The sequence below is a fragment of the Sus scrofa genome, chromosome 11 (genome assembly GCF_054392235.1).
Source record: "Sus scrofa isolate SSC_HxYL_T2T_F1_AM1 chromosome 11, Sscrofa_HxYL_maternal_Yorkshire_Landrace_v2.0, whole genome shotgun sequence".
Lineage (NCBI taxonomy): Eukaryota > Metazoa > Chordata > Mammalia > Artiodactyla > Suidae > Sus > Sus scrofa.
The window spans coordinates 71,857,955-71,878,039 of NC_139393.1; the positions used below are offsets into that span (position 1 = coordinate 71,857,955).

Consider the following 20,085-nt stretch of genomic DNA (forward strand, 5'->3'; position numbering starts at 1 on the left):
GCACTTAATTTGTTATGCCAGATAATTAGAGTTCATTGACAAATTTTGATACCATCCAAAGGTGAGGACATATACATAATATATACAGACACATAGACCAACACAAGCAGAAATCTCACAGCTTCATTTTCTAAACTTAATCATGAATCAGGTGTCACAATACAAAACTCAGTACTTTATAAACTAGTTTTTCCTTGTTTCAGTCTCAGGAATTAGAGATGATCTAGAAAAGTGATTCTGAGAGCCCAGGTCTCAAGGCACAGGGCGAGAAAAGCAAGTTCTCCCAGAAGCATGTCTTCCCGCAAGGTCAGAATTCAGAATTCTGAAAAGAAGCTTTCTCAAGCTTGCTTTTTTACAATTGCACATGCACAAAGAACCAGTTTTGGAACTTTCAGAAGAGTCTCACCCAAACCAATTTCCTCTAGAGTCTGAAGAATAATGCTGTGGCCATACAGCATTAAAATATTCTTTTTCCTTAGTCTTAGCCTCTTTCCAGTCAGAATTCGCCCAAGAGGGCGCTGCAGTGGAACAGAACCAGAATTTCCTATTTCACAAGGCAGAATGCCCATCACGAATGACAACACAGAGCATAAAGTACACATCACACAGGTGTGGTCATCTTAATCAGACACTCCCTTCAAGTCAAGGTTGTAGTCTCAGAAAACCTACAGAGACACAGAACCTTCAGACCCGAGTACTACTCAACTGAGTAAACAGAAATATCTTGGGTCTTCGAAGGTTTCCAAGGGAGGAAAAGAGGCCAGCTTGAGAGAAGGGAAGGGGAAAAGGTCAAAAATCTCTTGTCCCTCACCCGGTCAGGACACTCTGGCCAGTTGTCCACATCAGGAGGCCAGGGACCAAGGGGTCCAGGTGGCAGCAACTGGATCTGGTCCTCAAGTGCCCCGAGTGGTCATCATGTCAGTCATGGCAAAGGAGGGATGTCCCACCAGAGTCGCCAATTCTGAAAAGATTTGGTTTTTCAAGCTAGCGTTCTCTAATAACTGCATATGCAATAAAAGGGCCCATTTTGCCTAATTTTAGGGCAAAAAATTTTTTTCTTTAATACTCAAGTAGATACCTGCAAGTGTAAGTTTTGTATACACATGAATCTGGTTGAGGTGTTAAGAGCCTAGCTTTCTGGTGTTCCCTGATTTTCTGTGTGAGACTTTATTTCTCATTTTAAAGTTGAGATTGTCAGGGTTAGAGTTTATTAATGACTTTGTGTGGTGGGCCCGTGTGCTGCTTGAGAGCTTGATTCCTCTAGGTTTTTGTCCAGAGCTGCTTCAGCTCTCCCTTGTGTGTCTTGGGTCTCCCAGGGGCATCTAGGACCCTACAGGTGCTCAGATGGCCCAATGGCCAGGTGTTATTCGTCCCTGGCTGAGCAGGTTTCAATAATGAGTGGGTTTCCCTATGGGACCACAGCATGGTGTGAGGACTCTGCCCCCACCACCCCCATTAAATTTCTAAGTCACCTGAGAAAACTGTAAGTGGCCAGGAGGAGTCTTTTCCCTTTTCTTTGGAGCAAAGACTCTCATGTAATACCTTCACCTTGATCCTGACAAATTCTACTAATGCAGCTGGATTGAGGAAAGGTGTCAGATCAGCCTCTCACCTAAGCCCTCAGCCCAGACCCCTCAGTCTCTTCCAGCTAAGCCAGCCATGGTATCTTAGTCATTGGTTCATGGATCTAAGTGGACTAGTTGCCTGTGATCTTCCCCAGGGGACTGCCTGATGGCATTTCAGAGAAATTTCCCAGATTGGCTTTGTTTGTTCTTAGCTTGCACAACAGAGGCATAGGCTAGAACCTGTTACAATCTTTGCAGAGTACCATCAGATGTAATTAAATACTCAAGCACAAAATCGAAAGCACAACTGAAATCCTCACTCACCAGCCATAAGGAAGCCACAGATTCAAAGTCCCAAATTGGCTTCCAAAAACCACTAAGCCTGGGACCTGAGTCCAAGCCGCGCCTTACAGATGAGATCTCCCAAAAGGAAAATCCCCAAATAGGAACCAAAGGTTCCCCAGATGGACAAGGTCCAGGGGACCTCAGAATGCATGCTGGGGGAATTACCCAGATGCTGGCAGAGGTGTCCTGACGTCCCAGCTGCTGCTTTTCTCTTTACCAAAAAGGTTTATTGAAGTGGGAAGCTTGGGTCTGCGGGAGCAGAGGAAAAGCGAGGAGTTCCCTCAGGGCCAGAGGAGCCTCTGTGGTTGCTAGGGTGGTCCTTGCCTTCCAACCACTTCTCCACCACAGAGTTTCAGCTTCTGAGATGACAATCAGGTCTGCTCAGGGCCAGCCTTGCATCAGGAAACTCTCAGCAACCTGGCCTCCAAAAGGGTCCTGCAACCCTCCCCTCATCCAAAGGGATCCTGGGGTGGAGAGAGACCTCAGAGCATCCGAGAGCCCTGTGGGGCCACCTGCCCGCAGACAGATCCCAGAGGAGCCCTCCAAATTTGTTGCTAAAACTCAGCCTCTGTCCTCCACTGCCAAACAGAAATGCGCAGACAGTTTTGGGTGAAGGAGAAAAAGAGCTTTGTCGCTTTTTCAGGCAAAGGGGGTCACAACAGGCTAATGCCCTAAAAACTGTGCCCCCACCCCCACCCCCTTGGGAGAGATTAGGAGGTGGTTTTATAGTTTGGGGACTAGAAAATGGGTCCAAAGATAAGGATCAGGGTAGAGGCAAGCTTGCATTGTTTCTCTAAGCTGGTGTCTAGTGGCCCCAGGACTCTGGTGGTCCTCTTCTTCCTGGAAAAAAGACTGATCATCAAGTAGTTCTTCCATTTGTGTGTGGGGTTTTAGTTCTTCAGAAAGAGTCAAAGATATTGTTACATGCGTTCCTTGAGGAGGAAGCAGGACCTTGCCCCAAGGCTGCACTATTATCTCTTGACTGCTCCTCCCTGGTCTCTGCATCCCCTCCTTCCCTGATTAGCCACTGCCCTTTGAAACTTGGGGAAGGTTTGGCCATACAGAGATCAAACAACACTCAGGAGAAATTAGTGCACCTGGGGCAGGAGAAATCAGGTCCCCGATCATGTCCACGGCATGGGGATAAAATGGAAGATCCAATTGTGAAAGGGGCCAGTCCCTACTCCCAGGGCGGCCCACTTTCTCTGAGGTCATGAATAAGTTTGAGGTACCTTTATTTCAGTGACCTTGATTCGAACTTGGTGGTTATTTCCAAGGCAACCCATGGCAGCGATAGAGCCAGATCAGTGGACTGACACTCAAAAGCACCCTCACAAGAGCTGTAATTTTATACCCCAGACGCTCTTGGTATAAGGGGGTTTTTTCTCAGCTCTGACCTGCTGAACCAGATCCCACAGAACTCTCCTGCCTAGAAAGCCTGCCTGCCTGCTTCCCTAAGGCAGCCTCAGTTCTGATGTGGTCAGTGGATCACTGCCTCTATCCTGGCATGGCTGCGGCACTTCTAGCTTGGATGGGCCCACCAAACAGCCTGCCGTTCCACATCCTTGCTGTGTGTGAGCGAGAACTGAAAGAAATAATGCAGAGCGTAGTAGCAGTAACATATGCTAAAGTATGATGAGTCATCTCAGGAGTCCATATAAAGAGGGTCTCCTACTTTCCCTTAAATTCCTGTTCTTGGATCTAGCATCCTTGTCTTGCTGATCCTGGATGCAGGCTTCATTTTACCTTTCACTTAAAGATCTGAGGCCTCTCCTGCTTTTATTTATGGTTTTATAGATAAGAAATCATATAGATGGTTTCCTGGGTGATTATGAACTTCACAATGATCTCCCAAAGTTCCCTAGGTTTTCCTCTCTTTCTGTGGTGCCCTCCTGGGACCTGCAACTACCTGTGTAACTATCCCACTCCATCCCTTTCCATTTGAGGGAAGAGAAGTTTTCATTTTCATTTTAATTATTTATTTTGCTCCTTAGGGCCACACACATGGCAGGCATATGGACGTTCCCAGGCTAGGGGTCAAATTGGAACTACAGCTGCCGGCCTTTGCCACAGCCCTTCGGCCATAGCAAGCTAGATCTGAGCTGAGTCTGTGACCAACACCTCAGCTACAGGCAATGCTGAATCCTTAACTCTCTGAGGGAGGCCAGGGATTGAAGGTGCATTCTCACAGATACAAGTCAGCTTCCTTTCCTCTGTGCCACAGTGGGAACTCCTGGAAGAAGTTTTTATATGCAAAATTTGGGGGTGAGGGCTGCAGGGTGTGTGACTTTCTTCTGATTGGTTTGTGGTGAGATAACAGGGCAGGGCTCAGGAGTCTGGGTGCTGGCCTTCAGTCCCACAGAAATCAAAGATATTGAGATATTGTTCTGTACATTCCTTGATCCAGCTTTAATCTCCACACTATAGTTTCTTTTCTTTTTAAAAAAATTATAGTTGATTTATAATGTTGTGCTGATTTCTGCTCTACAGCAAAATGACTGAGTCATTCATATACATAGATTTTTAAAAAACATTATTTTCCATCGTGATCTATCCAGGAAATTGGACATAGTTCCCTGTGCTGTACTTTAGGACCTTGTTGTTTATCCATTCTAAATGTAATAGTTTGCACCTTCTAGCCCCAAACTCCCCCAATCATCCCACTCCTTCTCCCTCCCTCTTGGCAACCACAAGTCCATTTGTACTATAGTTTCTTAATCGTTCCTCCTTTGTTTTTGCATTGCCTATTTCCCTGATTAGCAACTGTTTGAACCTGGGCTTTGGTGTTTGTGAGGCTAAAGCCTTTTTTGTGCAAATAAGAAACTGGGTGGACTGGGAAATGTTTTTGTGTCCAGGAGGGCATGGTTACAAATTATTCATCTTGCATAAGTGAAGATAAAGCTGTTGGTTTTTTTTAATTGAAGTATAGTTGATTTACAATGTTGTGTTAAAAGCCATTATTGGGAATTCCTGTTGTGGCTCAGCAGGTTATGAACCCAGCTAGTATCCATGAGGATGTGGGTTCAATCTGTGGCCTCTCTCAGTGAGTTAAGGATCCTGTGTTGCTGTGAACGGTGGTGTAGGTCACAGATGGGGCTTGGATTTGGTGTTGCTGTGGCTGTGGTGTAGGCTGGCAGCTTCAGCTCTGTTTCGACCTCTAGCCTGGGAACTCCCCCATGCCACAGGTGTGGCCCTAAAAGAGACAAGAAAAAGAAAAAGGCCATTATTAATAACACTATTTTAGGAGTTCCTTCCTGGCTCACTGGGTTAAGGATCCTGGCATTGCCAGTGTTGTGGATAAGGTGTCTGCTATGATGTAGGATGGGTCCCTGAACTGGGAATTTATGCATGCCGTGGGTGCATCCAAAAAAAGTAATAACACTATTTTAGCCAAGGTACATGGGAAATACTCAAAGAATAATAAAATGATGTTGTTATAAACACAAAGAACTTTGAGCTTTCTTCATTTAGGGTGGAAGGGAAGAGAAGATGGCCAAGATTTGGATCATTCGGACCTGCTGTCATTCCTTCATTCAAACAGCATATTCTAGGCACTTTTCATGTACACTGTCCACCCTCCAATGAGACCATGCTGGACTTTCACTTGGGTCCAGATCAGATTTATTTTATTTTATTTTACATTATTTATTTTATGCCAGCCTGCTCCATATGGAATTCCTGGGTGTGGATCAGATCTGAACCACAACTCCAGCCTGGAATTCCTGGGTGTGTGTGTCAAATCCAAGCCACAACTGCGTTGCCAGATATGTCAACCCACTGTGCCAGGCGGGGGACCAAACCTGTGTCCTGGTGCTGCAGAGATGCCTCCAATCCCCTTGTGACACAGCGAAAACTCCTACGCATGGATTTTAAATCCTTGGACAAGTTCTGTTCTTGAGCCTCATCTTTCTCATCTGTAAAACAGGGATAATAATACCTTCTTTAAAAGGGCATCGTTAGAAATAAAAGTGTAGGGAGTTCCCCTCATGGCTCAGCAGTAATGAACACAAGCCATATCCATGCGGATATGGGTTCCATCCCTGGCCTTGTTAGCACCAGTCTGTGTGCTGATGCACAGAAAGGCCAAACATACCAAAATGTCGGAGTTTGGAGTAGAGAAAAGTTTATTGCATGGCCATGCAAGGAGAGGCAATCAAGAGTCAGGTTGCAGTGTACAGAGACTTTTATTTACTTACACCCTCAGAGTGCGCAGGCTGCCCTGCGTAGGGACTGGCGCTGGCTGCAACTGGGTCTCTCCTTATATTCCTATATTGTGGACCTGTTTGGGGACTCCTATTCTCTTTCCCCTCACCCACTAATATCCTGTCCCAACCCCCCTGTGTCATGGGTGCCTAAGGGCTGAAGGTTGTTTTGATCTCTGTATGGGGGGCGTGTTTTGAGTCTCTGATTGGTTCCAGGCAGGACTGCCTTATTTGCGTGGGAAAAAGATTATAGGGAGATGCTCTGAAGAGCATTCCTTTGGTACCTGCATGTGTCTTCATTGTTTGATCGCAGGGCTCCTGTTCTTGGAAACGATAAATGGCCTGTTTTGAATCACCCGGGTCCGAGTCCCTATCCATCCTACCTAACACATTTTCCCAGAGCACAGAGTGCCTCAGCCTTGATGCCCACCCTGGGTTCCCTTCAGGGGATGCCGAAGGTCAGTGACTGCAGTGGCTATTGACCGAATCCTTGTAGAGGTGGATGACAAGTGCCAGTTTTCAGTTGGCAGGGCCCCTTCAGTGTCATAAACCTGACCATGGTTTTGGGGACATTTCATTCCACAGTGCTGGGAATACTGATTCCCAGGTCTGGCAAAGATTTCATTGATGGGCCACTCAGTGTGCCCTTACTGGACTAGACCCTATTAACAGTAGCCCACATTCTCTTGACCTTCTTGAAAATGTGGCAGTTTTGCAAAGCATCAGCTTAACTATTAAAGATAGTTAAAAAAAAATAAAAATAATTAAAAGGGCAGTCATGTTGCCAGAAATGCCCATAACCGGTGTTTTATTCCATATACCACTGTTCTTCCACTAGGTTCTGAGCACATGATGAAAACTATCCTAAGGCTGTCTCTCTCGCCATATTCCCCTTTCTCAATCTAAAAGATCAGCCAAAAGCTCACAGAGGTTCCCCTGCACAAGGCAGCAAAGTGAGATGCCAAAAGCATTTTGGAAAGTGATCTTCCAAAATCATTTGAGTTCTCCTAATCCTGTTAATGTATCTATGGATGTTGCAACGTTACAAACATAATCTGTGCTAAATCCAGCCATTGTCCGATGTCAACTGTTTGACAGCAAGTTGGAGAACCTCCCAGAGCATCCTAGTTTGGTCCTGATGAAGGCAGGGTGCCCAGAGAGTGTACCGCTAAGGCCACTGCCTGCTTTCTCTGGGTCTTCAGAACGCTGCGGGGGCGTTTCTGAGCTGCAGGGGCGGGCAGATACCACGCCTCCCCTCTCCACCTTCTGGTTGGGTACCCAGGCTGGGAGCAGGAACTAAGGCAGAGCTGGCAGCCAGGTGCGAGCACGCTGGCGTCTAGGCGTGGTCCTGGGGCAGGTCTACCACTTCCATCCGTAGGTGCCTACTGCCTCGCCTCGCACTTTCTGGACGGCCTCCGCCGGGCCACCCGTTTGCCCCGCTGCCCCCGCACGCGCCAGCTGCTCCGGGCTTTGGGCCCATCAGGCAACTGCGCACAGTTGGCGGCCCCGCGAGGCGGCGCGGCCTGGGAGGCGGACCGCAGGCGCTCCATTCCCTGAAGCGAGTGTTTCCTGGGCTCCCGCAGGGCAGACCCGCGCGCCAGCCTGGGGTCCAGCATCCCTGCCGACCCTTCCGGCAGCAGCGTGAGCGGCACTGCTGCGGGAGCAGTGCGACCGCACCCGTCTCGGCAGTCAGGATGCTGCCGGTGTACCCGGAGGCGAAGCACAACCCGCTGCGCGACTCGAACATCTGCTCGCGCCTGTTGTTCTGGTGAGCGCCCCGCCTGAGTTGTGACACCCCTGCCACAGCGCTTGCGCCTTTCGGGAACATAGGGTTGGGGCAAGTAAGCGCTTTCCGCTGTTGCCCTGGCATATCGGCTTCCCGGCGACAATGGGGCGGCCCCACGCCGGTTGCTTGGTCCCCGCCTGGGCGCGCGGGGGCGGAGGAGCAGGGCCGGGGAGGGGGGCCTGGCGGCGAGGGCACTGGGCGTCCCTGCCTTTCCTCGCTGCCCCGCCAGCCCGTAGGAGGAGGAGGAGGAGGGGGAGCCGCTGGAGCAGGAGGGGGAGAGGCGGAGAACCAGAGCTGCCCAGGGGGAATCTACACCCATCAGGAGAATGCGCTGCGCCCCCTCCCCGCCCCCTACTCTGTGCTTAGCCTGCTTCCCCAGTACTGCTGGGGAGTTCGCAGTTCTGAACTAAAGCTGCACCCTTTTCCCCTAAGCAAGCAGCTTATGAACAGCTTCCTTTATCTAATTCGTGCCCTGGACCAGTTGCCATCTTCCACTAATGCCCCTGGCCTGTCCTCCGGGGTCGTGGTCACAGGGCAGGAAGTGGGCAGCCCCTCAGCCCGCTGGAGCTCAGGGAGCTGGGCCTGATGGCTCACTCCCCACTTTCTGCTGCTTCTGTGCTCACTTCCTCAGGCCCTTTTCTGCCTCCAGCTCTTAATGTGTCCTGGGTTCTAGGAGCTGTCTCTGCTCCTCCTCCTCCCGCCTCAGAAAGTCGGCCCCATTTACTGGGTTCCCTAAATGTCTACACACAGTGAGGTTTGGTGATCTTTGAAGATGTGGGTTGAGGATCAACAGGGGAAGGCCTTGCCCCTCCCCTGCCTCTTCCTCCTCAGCGCCCATCCCTCTGAGGTAGGAGGCAATGTCTCACCTCCTGTGGGCACAGACACTCAGTTTTTTGGGTTTTGTTTTTTTTTTTTTTGGCCTATCCCTGAGGCATGCTGAAGTTCCCCACACCAGGGTTCAAACCCAAGCCATAGCTGTAAGCTGCAACCAGGGACACAGCCGTGACAACACTGGATCCTTAACCCACTGAGCCACAAGAGAATTCCCAGCACAGCCACTCTGACCACTCCAGGACCTGCTGAGACTTTCAGAAATATTTTTCTACATTATGCAGATTCCTATGTTACCAAATAATATTTGTAAAAGTTTGGCCAAGTGTAGCCTCTTTCTTTGCCCCCAGCTAAGGAAACGGGAGGTGCACAGAGGTAAAAACATCTCTGGGCCCAAAGCAGTACAATGTAGTAAGTGGAGAGGATGGCGCTGTCTTAACTTCAGAGGTTGAGAGTTGAATGTGGCCGAGATCCTTGGAAGGCAGGGGAGGGAGAGTTACATTGAGTTTGAGGAGCTGGTGTGATCCAGGAACAGAACAGGTGGTGCTTATAAAAACTGCATTGTTTCTTAGATTGTGCGGAAATTCTCCTTCTTAAATCTCTTAAGAAGTGCACCTCCAAAGCATATTGCATGCCCTACAGGTGATGGCTTCTTTCCTAGACTTAGCAATCTGGTGTCAGTGTTCCTGCCCAATCTTTTTTTTTTTTTTTTTTTTTTTTTTGGCTTTTTGCTATTTCTTGGGCCGCTCCCTCCACATATGGAGGTTCCCAGGCTAGGGGTCAAATCGGAGCTGTAGCCACTGGCCTACGCCAGAGCCACAGCAACGTGGAATCCAAGCCGAGTCTGCAACCTACACCACAGCTCATGGCGACGCCGGATCATTAACCCACTGAGCAAGGGCAGGGACCAAACCCGCAACCTCATGGTTCCTAGTCGGATTCATTAACCACTGCGCCACGACGGGGACTCCCCGCCCAATCTTTATTTCTGAAGTGTCCCCTGGTTCCTGACAGATTTTTGGCTTGATTGTAGAGAAAAGATTTTGTGTTCTTTGTAGCCAGGTCTTCTGACAGGCCATGATCCTATGCATTGCACTTGCATCTTTTATTTTGGAAGGATATAAATGACTTGGTGTAGCAGCCTCCCTCCTGCCCCTTCTCCCCCAGAGGGGGAAAACAAAATACCTTGATTTGATATAAAATCAGATTAGTAGTAAAAGTTTTGATTACTTGAGGTTATAGAGCTGCTATCTTTCTCTTTTTTTTTTCTCTTAACTTTTCAGAGGTGTCTTGTGGCACAGCAGGTTAAGGATCTGGCATTATCAATCACTACAGGGGCTTGGGTTGCTGCTGTGGCGTGGGTTTGATCCTTGGCCTGGGAATGTCCACATGCTGCAGGTGCAGCCAAAAAAAAAAAAATTAAAATTTTCCTTTTCACCTGTACCAGGCAGCTCAACTTTTGCTTTGCCCAGGACAGTCCTGGTTTATACTCCTTATCATATTGTATTTATTAACCATACCCTGTTTTACTACTAAGAGTATCTTAGGTTGGATGATAAATAATATGATTGCCCTGATGGAGCTGAAGTTCATATTCCATAAAATGTGCCCCTCCCCTGTGCCATGGATTGTGGGTGGGAGCTTGGACAAGGTCATGGCAGTATTGGCTATACTTTTGCCAAAAGTAATGACTAGTGCAAACCTATTACTATAGCTATCCCACTTGAGCAGGTATTCTCCTAAGGTAACCCTTGACCCGTGGTTTGTGCATGACAGTGATGGCCGTGAAAGCTACAGGGAGAGTGGGTCCTCCCTGAGGTGGCACCTGGCAGGCCCAGTGGGTGGGCGTCTGGGCTGGGTGGTCCTGCTGGGCTGTGGGAGCTGGGGCGACGATGACAGTCATGGGGAAGTCTCTTCTCGTGGTCCAGTCCCAGGGAATATAGGGGTCCCCTGAAGATGTGTGTGAGTCCAGCCAGTGAAGGCACTGAGCTCCAGCAGAGAGGGCCAGCTGAACAGGAAGCTGAGGCCAGGGGACCATGAAGCACCAGGGAAGTCCTGGGTCAGGTGTAGAGACTGGCAGGCCCGCAGGTGACCCAGACCTTCACCGTCTTCGCTCGCTTAGACCATGAGCTGACTGCAGTGCCTTTGCAGTGGGCCAGGAGGAAGAGTGGGCCGTGGACTCCGAGGGCATGGGTGGCTTCCCTGTTGCCCTTGGGCTCTGCAGAGGCTGAGGAAGCCGGATCCACACCCCTGATGGAAGGACCCGGTCTGTGGGCGATTTGAACTCTGTGGTGACTGACCTGCCTGATGACCAGCCCTGTGATCTTGATCTTGGTCCAATTCGACCCCTAGCCTGGGAACCTCTATATGCCATGGGAGCAGCACAAGAAATAGCAAAAAAAAAAAAAAAAAAAAAAAAGAACAACCTGGAGCCAGCTGGAAGAGGCATTGGCGAGAATAAGAGGGCTGTAATGCTGCATCAGTGTCTTAAGATCCTCAGCTCGCTCAGTGAAATGGAAGGAAATGCATCAAATGCTGCTCCGTGAACACAGGGCCTTTTATTCTAACTTTCCGTGTTTTCAAGGACTTACTCCTCTGGGGAACTGAAGGCACAGCTTGCGTCTGATAGGTGGACCGCAAGAGTCACAACTCCAAGGGACTGGGGACCAAAGGAAGCAATCACGGAGGATGCTGTTCAGGACTTCACACCTGAGCCAAGCTGACCGAACCACACTGAGGCTGGGCCTGATGGAGGGGGGCCTAGCTGGTCTGTGCTGAAAGAGTCTTTAGGAGAGGAAAGTGTCTAAAAATTACAACTGTGCTGTGTGGTGACTTTGGGGAAAAAAAGTTAGCAGGTTTTGGGGCGGTTCCAAATGAAGTAGGAACCTTGTTCTGAATAAATTGTTTTTTGTTTTATTTTGTTTTCTTTTTTCGTCCTGAGGCACGTGGAAGTTCCTGGGCCAGGGATCGAACCCATACCTCAGCAGTGATAAAGCCTGGTTCTTAACCTGCTATACCACAGAGGATCCCCATAAATGAGATTTTTATGAATTAGGAGAGATAATTGACTTAAATATATGCATCTTCCTGATTTCTTGTGGTGAAAATATCTTTTTTTCTTATCCTTTTTGGGGATATAAAATAAATGGAGTCTGGAGTTCCCTCTGTGGCGCAGCGTGTTAATCCAGCTTGTCCTGTGGCATTGCAGGTTCAATCCCCAGCCTGGCAGAGCGGGTTAAGGATCCAGCATTGCTGCAGCTGTGGTGTAGGATTCAATCCCTGGGAATTTCCATATGCCCCGAGTTCAGCCCAAAAAGAAAAAAAAAAAAATGAGGTCACATATTGGGCATATGTGGGCTGATTATTGTGTCAAGTAGCAAGTATTTTGGTTTATCCGGCACTTACTTTGCATCGGGTCTCAGGTGCTTGGGGGAAAGGAGAACAGTAAGGAGGAGGCTGTGGCCCAGTGGGGCTCACATCGTCCACTGAAGGTAGAGGTTCCTCAGATTTCCTGTTTGACTGTGGTCACAGTGGCCAGGCCAGGAGGAGCTCTCTTTGCCTGTGAAAGGCTTTTGCAGAGAACAGCAGCAGCATAAGGCGCCCACCCTCTGGAATGTTTCCCCAAGAACCTTCTCTCAGGTTCTTGAGGTTAATCAGCTTTTGCCTCTCTGAGTACATCCAACACTTTAGATTTCTCATGAATTCTTATTCAAATGGAGTGGGGTTTTTTTGTTTGTTTGTTTTGTTTTTGTTTGTTTTTTGTTTTTGCTTTTTAGAGCCGCACCTGTGGCATAGGGAGTTTCCCAGGCAAGGGGTGAAATGGGAGCTGTAGCCACCAACCTACACCACAGCAAAGCCAGATCCGAGCTGTGTTTGCAACCTACACCAGAACTCATGGGACCACTGGATCCTAATCTCACTGAGCGAGGCCAGGGGTCGAGGCTGCATCCTTATGGATCCTGGTCAGGCTCATTTCTGCTGTGCCTCGATGCGAACTCATCAAATGGAGATTGTGGTGGAGGCTAGCCCTGGCAGTTCTAGGCAGGGGGAGGCTCAGAGATTCTTGGATGTTCAGCCTGTTTCCCAGCCCTGATCCTGTGGTGATTGAAGAAGGCTGAGGGAATCCTGTCCCCCTCTTCAGTTTTATGCAAAGCCCTGGTGTCATGCAAAGCCAGTCATGCCCTGTGCCCTGTTTCTCTCAGGCCCAATGTCTGTTACATATATAGCAAAAGGACAGAATTTAAGAAAACTTAACCCTAAGCCCAAGAAAGCTCCACTGCAAACCAGAGCATCTCAGGGTATCTGTGGGATGACTGCCAAGTTCTCTTAGCCTCCTGCAAATTTTGGACAAACACAGTGATATTTGTATACAGCTTTTATAAACACCGCACTGCTAGGTTGTCCAGGGCTGAGGTGATGCAAATGTATGCCGAGGTGTTATAGACAAAGAGTCTGTTAATCATAGCCGCAGTCCCAGTAAACAACTTCCATGTGGACTTTTGTGTGCGAACGGCGTGGCTGGGGATTGTGTGTGAACCTAAGGCCCACGTGTGACCTTCTTGTCTCCTACTCCTGGGCCCGAGGTGGCTGTTCCTGTACCGTGGCAGTGACCACTTTGTCTCTTCCCAGAAGCCCTCCCTTCTTCCAGGCAGATGGTTCCCAGCCCTGGCTGAGGGCCAGAGTTGTCCTGTGGGGAAGAAGCCAGCCTCCCTAGGGAGGCATCATTGCAGGCGTCACTGCAGACTGATGGCAGTGGGTCATGTCCATGGGATCATGTGTTCATGAACGTACAGTGTTTCTGGGAACCACACTGGTCACAGGGGTTACAGCGTGAGCCCCACTCTGTCACGGAGATGGCACTGCTAAGGGCAGTGTCTGCACAGTGGGCAGCTGTCCACACCAGTGTTGTGCAGACATGAGGTTGCAACCCATCAGTGGGTAAGGAAATCAATTTTAGTGAACTTAGTGTTTCTTAAAATAGTTTAAATATATGGTATAATATTACACAGTATTTACCATTTTTACGTATATAGGTGAGTGGTATTAATTACAATACATTCTTACACAACCATCATCACATCAACAGAATTCTCTTTCTATAAAGCAGAAACTCTGTACCCATTACTACAACCCCCTCACCCAATCCCCTGGCTGTCATTGTTCTTCTTTTTTGTCTTTTTTTCTGGGGCTGCACCCGAGGCAGGCTAGGGGTCTAATCGGAGCTATAGCCACCGGCCACAGCCACAGCCACAGCAACAGTAATGTGGGATCGGAGCTGCTTCTGCGACCTACACCACAGCTCATGGCAACGCTGGGTCCTTAACCCACTGAGCGAGGCCAGGGATCGAACCCACAACCTCATTGGTTCCTAGTCGGATTCATTAACCACTGAGCCACAACGGGCAGTCCTCCTTGTTCTACTTTCTGTCTGTATAATTTTGATTCTTTTGGGGACTTCTTGTGAGGTGAGTCATAATGACCTTAAGGTTCATCTGTGTTGTAGCACGTGTCAGAACTTCCTTTTTTTTCCCTCTTTCTTTTAGGGCTGCACCCACGACATATGGAAGTTCCCAGGCTACGGGTCAAATCAGAGCTGCAGCTGCTGGCCTATACCACAACCACAACAATGCAGATCCTTAACCCACTGAGCAAGGCCGGGGATCAAATCTGCATCTTCATGGATACTAGTCAGATTCTTAACCAACTGAGCCACAGTGGGAACTCCTAGAATTCCCACCCTCCTTTTACTTTTGCTTTTTAGGGCCACACCCTCAGCATATGGAGATTCCAAGACTGGGGGTCCATTTGGAGGTATAGCAGCTGGCCTACGCCACAGCCACAGTAATGCGGGATCCGAGCTACATCTGTGACCTACACTACAGCTCATAGTAACGCCAGATCCTTAACCCACTGAGTGAGGCCTGGGATTGAACCCACAACCTCATGGTTACTAGTCGGATTTGTTCTTGCTGTGCCACAATGGGAACTCCCAGAATTTCCTTTTTCAGGGTAAATAATATTCTGTGTCTGTGTCTACCATACTTTATCCACTCCTTGGACACTTGAGTAGCCTCCACCTTTTGGCTGCTGTGAAGAATGCTCCTGTCATTATAGATATACCATGATTGACGTTTCCTTTATAACAGTAGGGCAGGATAGAAAATATCCAAGTGGCATAGAAAAATCAGGGGAAACGGGTACTCAGTGTGGGCAGACCCTGAGTGCTCAAGAGCGTTTTAGAATGTGGATTTTTATGGGAAATTTTCTTACTTCTTTTAGCTATTATTTAAAAAAATATTGATATGTACCACACCAGACAAGTTTGTTGTTATGATCTTGTGTGTGGGCTTCCAGTTAGTGACTTTAGGGATGAAATGATAGGTACAAAGGACATCTGAGGACATCTGCCATGGAAATTACCCCTGGAACCAAGGAAGTGAGGTGTGCTGGAGAGTTCCAAGAGGCTCCATGAAGGAGCTGGCACTTGAATAGGTGTCATCAGTTAAGCCGGCTTTTAAAAAGGGGGCGGTCGGAACACTCACTCATTGCTGATGGGAATTCAAAATGGGGCAGCTGCTTTGGCAGTTTCTTCCAAAACTGAACATACACTTTTTATGTAATTCGGCCTTTCCTCTTTTTGGCATTTATCCAAACTCTGGAGACGGTAAAAAGATCAGTGGTTGACAGGGGTTGGAGGGAGGGAAGGATAAACAAGGAGAGCACGGAGATTTTTAGGGCAGTAACATTACTCTGTGAGGTATAATAATTTAGATACACGTCCTTACGTGTTTGTCAAAACCCATGGATTGCACAACAAGAGTGAACTAAAGTAAACCATGAACTTTGGGTGATGATGGATGTTTCAGTGTAAGTTCATCAGTCATAGATAGCATCAGTTACCATCTCTGTTGACGGAGGTTGGTCAGGAGGGAGGTTGTGTGTATGTGGGGGCAGTGGGTATACAGGAACTCTCTGTACTTTTTGCTCAGAGTTGCTGTGAACTTAAAAAACTGCGCTAAGATTGTTTTTATTTGGAGTTCCTGCGTGGCTTAGTGGTTAAGCATTTGTCATTGATGTAGCTCAGGTCTGATTGCTTGCCTGGGAACTTCCTCATTCTGCAGGGATGGCCAAAAAAGAAAGCAAAGTCTATTTGAAACAAAGGCTAAAGACTGGGGCTGGGGAATAGACAGAGTGTTGGTGTGTGTGTTGAGGGGATAAGATGGCAGCTAGCCTGGCCACGAGAAAGGGTTCCTGTTGACGAGGGATATGGGACTGGACAAGCAGGTGGGGGCCACTGCAGATGGGCAGGCACTCACACAGGTGATGCCGGTACCGAGGCACAGCTTTGTGAGCCACTTGAGATGACATATCTCCTAAGTTAGCCTAAATGCACAGATGTTTATTTTCCATGGACTGATAAACCCTGAGCAGCCTGTGACAACATCAAGGTAACTTACTAGATTCTGTGAGTTCTTTAGCTTTGAGTTAGTTGTCTTATTATTATTATTTTGCTTTTTAGGGCTGCACCCATTGGCATATGGAGGTTCCCAGGCTAGGGGTAGAATCAGAGCTGTAGCTGTCGACCTACGCCACAGCCACAGCAACTCCAGATCTGAGGTGCGTCTGTGACCTACACCACAGCTCATGGCAATGCCAGATTCTTAACCCACTGAGCAAGGCCAGGGATCACAACCTCATGGTTCCTAGTCAGATTCGTTTCTGCTTTGCCACGATGGGAACTCCTAGGTGTCTTTTTAACTAAGAAAATGTGAATTGCATGTTCACATGCATCGAATTCAGCATCTAGAACAGTTCTTTGATTCAGGTAAGGTAGTTTCTTTCCTATGGTTTGTGGTTTTAGGAATCCCAACGAGTGGCATGGGAGGCTTGCTGGGTTAGGCACTCGTGCTCTTTACTCTCAGGAGGGACCCCTGGAGCCTGGAAGCCAGAGCTCTGTCATCCCTCCTGGGGGATGGAGCCTCACAGTTTGGGAGAAAGCGTTTGATTGGCCCCCCATTCAGGGGCGAGTCCCACCAGATACTCAGGGGCTCGGAGGGGTCTTGGTCAGGATTGAGTCCTGTACCTAGTGGTGGCCATGCATGCTGTGTGCTAAGTAGGCAGGTTGTCACCTGCTGGTGGTGAGGTCCCTTCCTTGTTAGTTACAACCAGTACTGATTTAATCCTTTCAAAACCCTGGGAGTTGGCCAACACGAGTAATATTTTCTTTGTGATTCCTTGCTTTATTCTGTGTTACTGAATTGTGTGCAGATGTGTCAATTAAGGAATTAGGGCAGTTATCATGCGGAATGGTTGTAGTATGGGAAGTTTTGGGAAGATGTGTGGTGATAAGGTAGGGGGCTGTGACCGTAGGATTAATGGGCCAGTCTATTTCTTGCCTACTTAGTGGTAAAGCTCACAGATGTATACTTTTGTTTTAGAAGGAAATTGAGACCTAGAGATACTGGTCATGGAAATGCTGAACTGGGGTGGAGAAGGGGAAGGGCCACATTTGAGGCCCTGGATCCTCAGAACCACTGCTGCTACTAGAATGCAGTATTCTGGCTCCTAGACTGTTTTTTGTTTGTCTTTTTAGAGCTGTACCAGTAGCAAATGGAAGTTCCCAGCCTAGGTGTTGAATCGTAGCTGTGACTCGGCCTACACCACAGGCACAGCAATGCAGGATCCGAGCTGTGTCTGTGACCTACACCGCAGCTCATGGCAACGCCAGATCCTTTAACCCACTGAACGAGATGAGGGGTCGAACCCTAGTCCTCATGAATATGGTTGGGCTCATTCCCACTGAGCCACAGTGGGAACTCCATGGACTGGGGTTGTTTAGAGGTGCCAGGTGTTGAGGGTTTGAAAAATCTGAAGTTCAATCTCTCTCATTTCTTCTTTGATAATTCGTAGACACTCATTTATTCAACAGATAATTCTTGGGCATCTCCTCTGCACCCATATTGTCCCCAGAATAATGCAATAAATAAGAGAAATGTGGTCTCTGCCTTATGGGTTATTACTGTCCGGCTTTGGAAATTTTCTAACTCTGCCCAAATCAGTTAAATAGTGTTAATCTTTGGGCTATCTCTGCATGTTAATTATTATCATTTGAATAATGCACAATGGATTTGAATAGGGTCTTGGGGAATCCTCTTTACAGTTACTGTTTTTTTCCTTTTAAAATTAATAAATAATTTGCAGAGAGATAATTTGCGATTATGTAAATATCGTGTTCCACTAGTTTTAACTTCTGTTGATAAATTTCTAACTCTGTGGTTCCTTTTATGTTTGTTTGTTTGTTAGAGCTTTCCCTTCTCTCCTGTTTACATGGCAGTACGGACTCCTGGAGTCTTTCATTGTTTAATGGGTTGTCATTCATTGCCATGTATTTGTCGTGATGCTGACAGTATCCCAGGTTTGGGTAGTGAGAGCCATTCAAGCTGGCTTCTCTGTCTTTCTACACATCCTCACAATTCCTGAGCGCTTCCTCACTTGATGGTGCAAGAGGTCCCAGGCCCATCATGGACCTTCTCTGCCTGTGGGTCTTGGTCTCTTGATAGCGATGCTGTGGGTGGGCATGCCTGAGGTGCTGCTCACCTGGGCCTGTACTGGTTCCGGCAGCCCCCACAGACAAGGCCCTTTTGGAGCCAGTGTTGTGGCTGACAGGCCCTGGTGGCTCTTATGATTGTGAGATAGGTTTCTGCAACAACCATCAGGGAACTTTGAAATGTTCAGAGTTCAAGGTTTATCAGTCCCGTGTTGGGGAGGGTTCAAGGCACACCTGGATAGAGAGAGTATGTGTGAGTAAGCGTGGGCTTGGTGTCCTGCCCCTTTGGGGTCAAGGGCAGGATGCCTAGCATTTCTGCGTTCACTTTCTGCCGGTGAATTTAAAATATAAGAGCAGGAATTAAGGTGCAGGAAAGGAGAAGCAAGCAGTCAGTGAGATGATCTGTTCTCAGGTCCACCAGAGATTTCTAAAAATGGGAACTTCAGAGTTCCTGTCATGGCTCAGTGGAAACAAACCCAACTAGGATCCATGAGAACATGGGTTCAATCCCTGGACTTGCTCAGTGGGTTAAGGATCTGGTGTTGCCATGAGCTGTGGTGAGGTTGCCGACATGGTTCACATCCCATATGGCATAGGCTGGCAGCTATAGTTCCAATTTGACCCCTAGCCAGGAAATTTCCATATGCTGCACCTGCGGCCCTAAAAAAAAATAGCAAAAAATAAGAAAGAAAGAAAGAAAGAAAGGAAGGAAGGAAGGAAGGAAGGAAGGAAGGAAGGAAGGAAGAAAGAAAGAAAGAAAGAAAGAAAGAAAGAAAGGAAAAGAAAAGAAAAGAAAAGAAAAGAAAAGAAAAGAAAAGAAAAGAAAAGAAAACTGGGAAACTGGGAACTTCATGGGCGGGGTGGCCTTTTGTCTTTATCTAGTTGTGAGGCTGGCATGTGTTCATGGAGATGGATGTCTTTGAAGCGCGTGTCTCCAAAGCCTAATGTCAGGCACTTACATTAAAGTCAAAGAAGCTAATTATCAGGTGCTTACACAGACCTTGGAACCAGCCATTTCTTCAGGAGCCTTGCTTCGTCTTAGGAAGGATGTTAAAAAAGCAAGGAGTGGGTGAAAGGTGCCCAAAGGCGCAGATTCCAGGTATAAAATAAGCAAGTCATGGGATGTGGTGTCCAGTGTGGTGACTGTGGTTAATCACGCTGTGTTGCACACATGAAAGCTGCTAAGAGAGTACTTCCTAAAAGTTCTCAATACAAGGAAGAAAAATATGTTAAAAAAATAAGACCCGAAGATCTGGGGTCTGGAATTCCCTCTCTTTTAGGGCCTTTCAGCCTGTAGAGCTAGGGACTCTGTGTGTGTGCGTGCGTGTGCGTGTGTGTGAAAGTAAATAACTAATTTCCCTCCCATATCTCTGTATATTTAAAATGTGGACCTTTTTGTTTTTCTTGGCCTCACCTCCCGTTCCCAGGCCAGGCACCAAGTCAGAGACTCAGCTGTGACCTACACCACAGCTGTGGAAATGCCAGATCCTTAATCCCTTGCGCCAGGCCGAGGGTCGAACCTGAACCTTCCAGAGAAAACACTGGCTCTTTAACCCGCTGTGCCACATCAGGAACTCTTAGACCATTTTAAGGCAAAGCCCATGAATGTAGGATTCTAATTAGACAGAGATGCCTGGTTTGGATGCATGTCTTTCTCCTTTTCTCTCCATTTTAACAGCTGGCTAAACCCCCTGTTGCGAGTTGGCTACAAGCGGAGGTTAGAGGAAGATGACATGTACTTGGTGCTTCCAGAAGATCGCTCCACGCGCCTTGGAGAAGAGCTGCGAGGGTGAGCAGCAGGCAGCGAGG

The 20,085-nt window shown here is 48.0% G+C and overlaps 1 protein-coding gene across 15 annotated transcripts in view; it reads left to right on the forward strand.

Annotated features, from left to right (window-relative positions):
• Positions 1-20,085, forward strand: part of LOC100153359 (ATP-binding cassette sub-family C member 4-like) — a 188,577-nt gene that overhangs the window by 14,219 nt on the left and 154,273 nt on the right. For 6 of the 15 annotated variants that reach the window (XM_084982127.1, XM_084982128.1, XM_084982132.1 and 3 more), the window contains exons 1-2: positions 7,406-7,880; positions 19,955-20,065. In XM_084982127.1, coding sequence (XP_084838253.1) covers positions 7,807-7,880; positions 19,955-20,065 — 185 coding nt within the window. In that variant the 5' untranslated portion in view covers positions 7,406-7,806. Of the gene's footprint in view, positions 1-7,405; positions 7,881-19,954; positions 20,066-20,085 lie in introns of those variants that run through there. The other 9 variants (XM_084982131.1, XM_084982130.1, XM_084982134.1 and 6 more) reach the window with 2 other exon arrangements.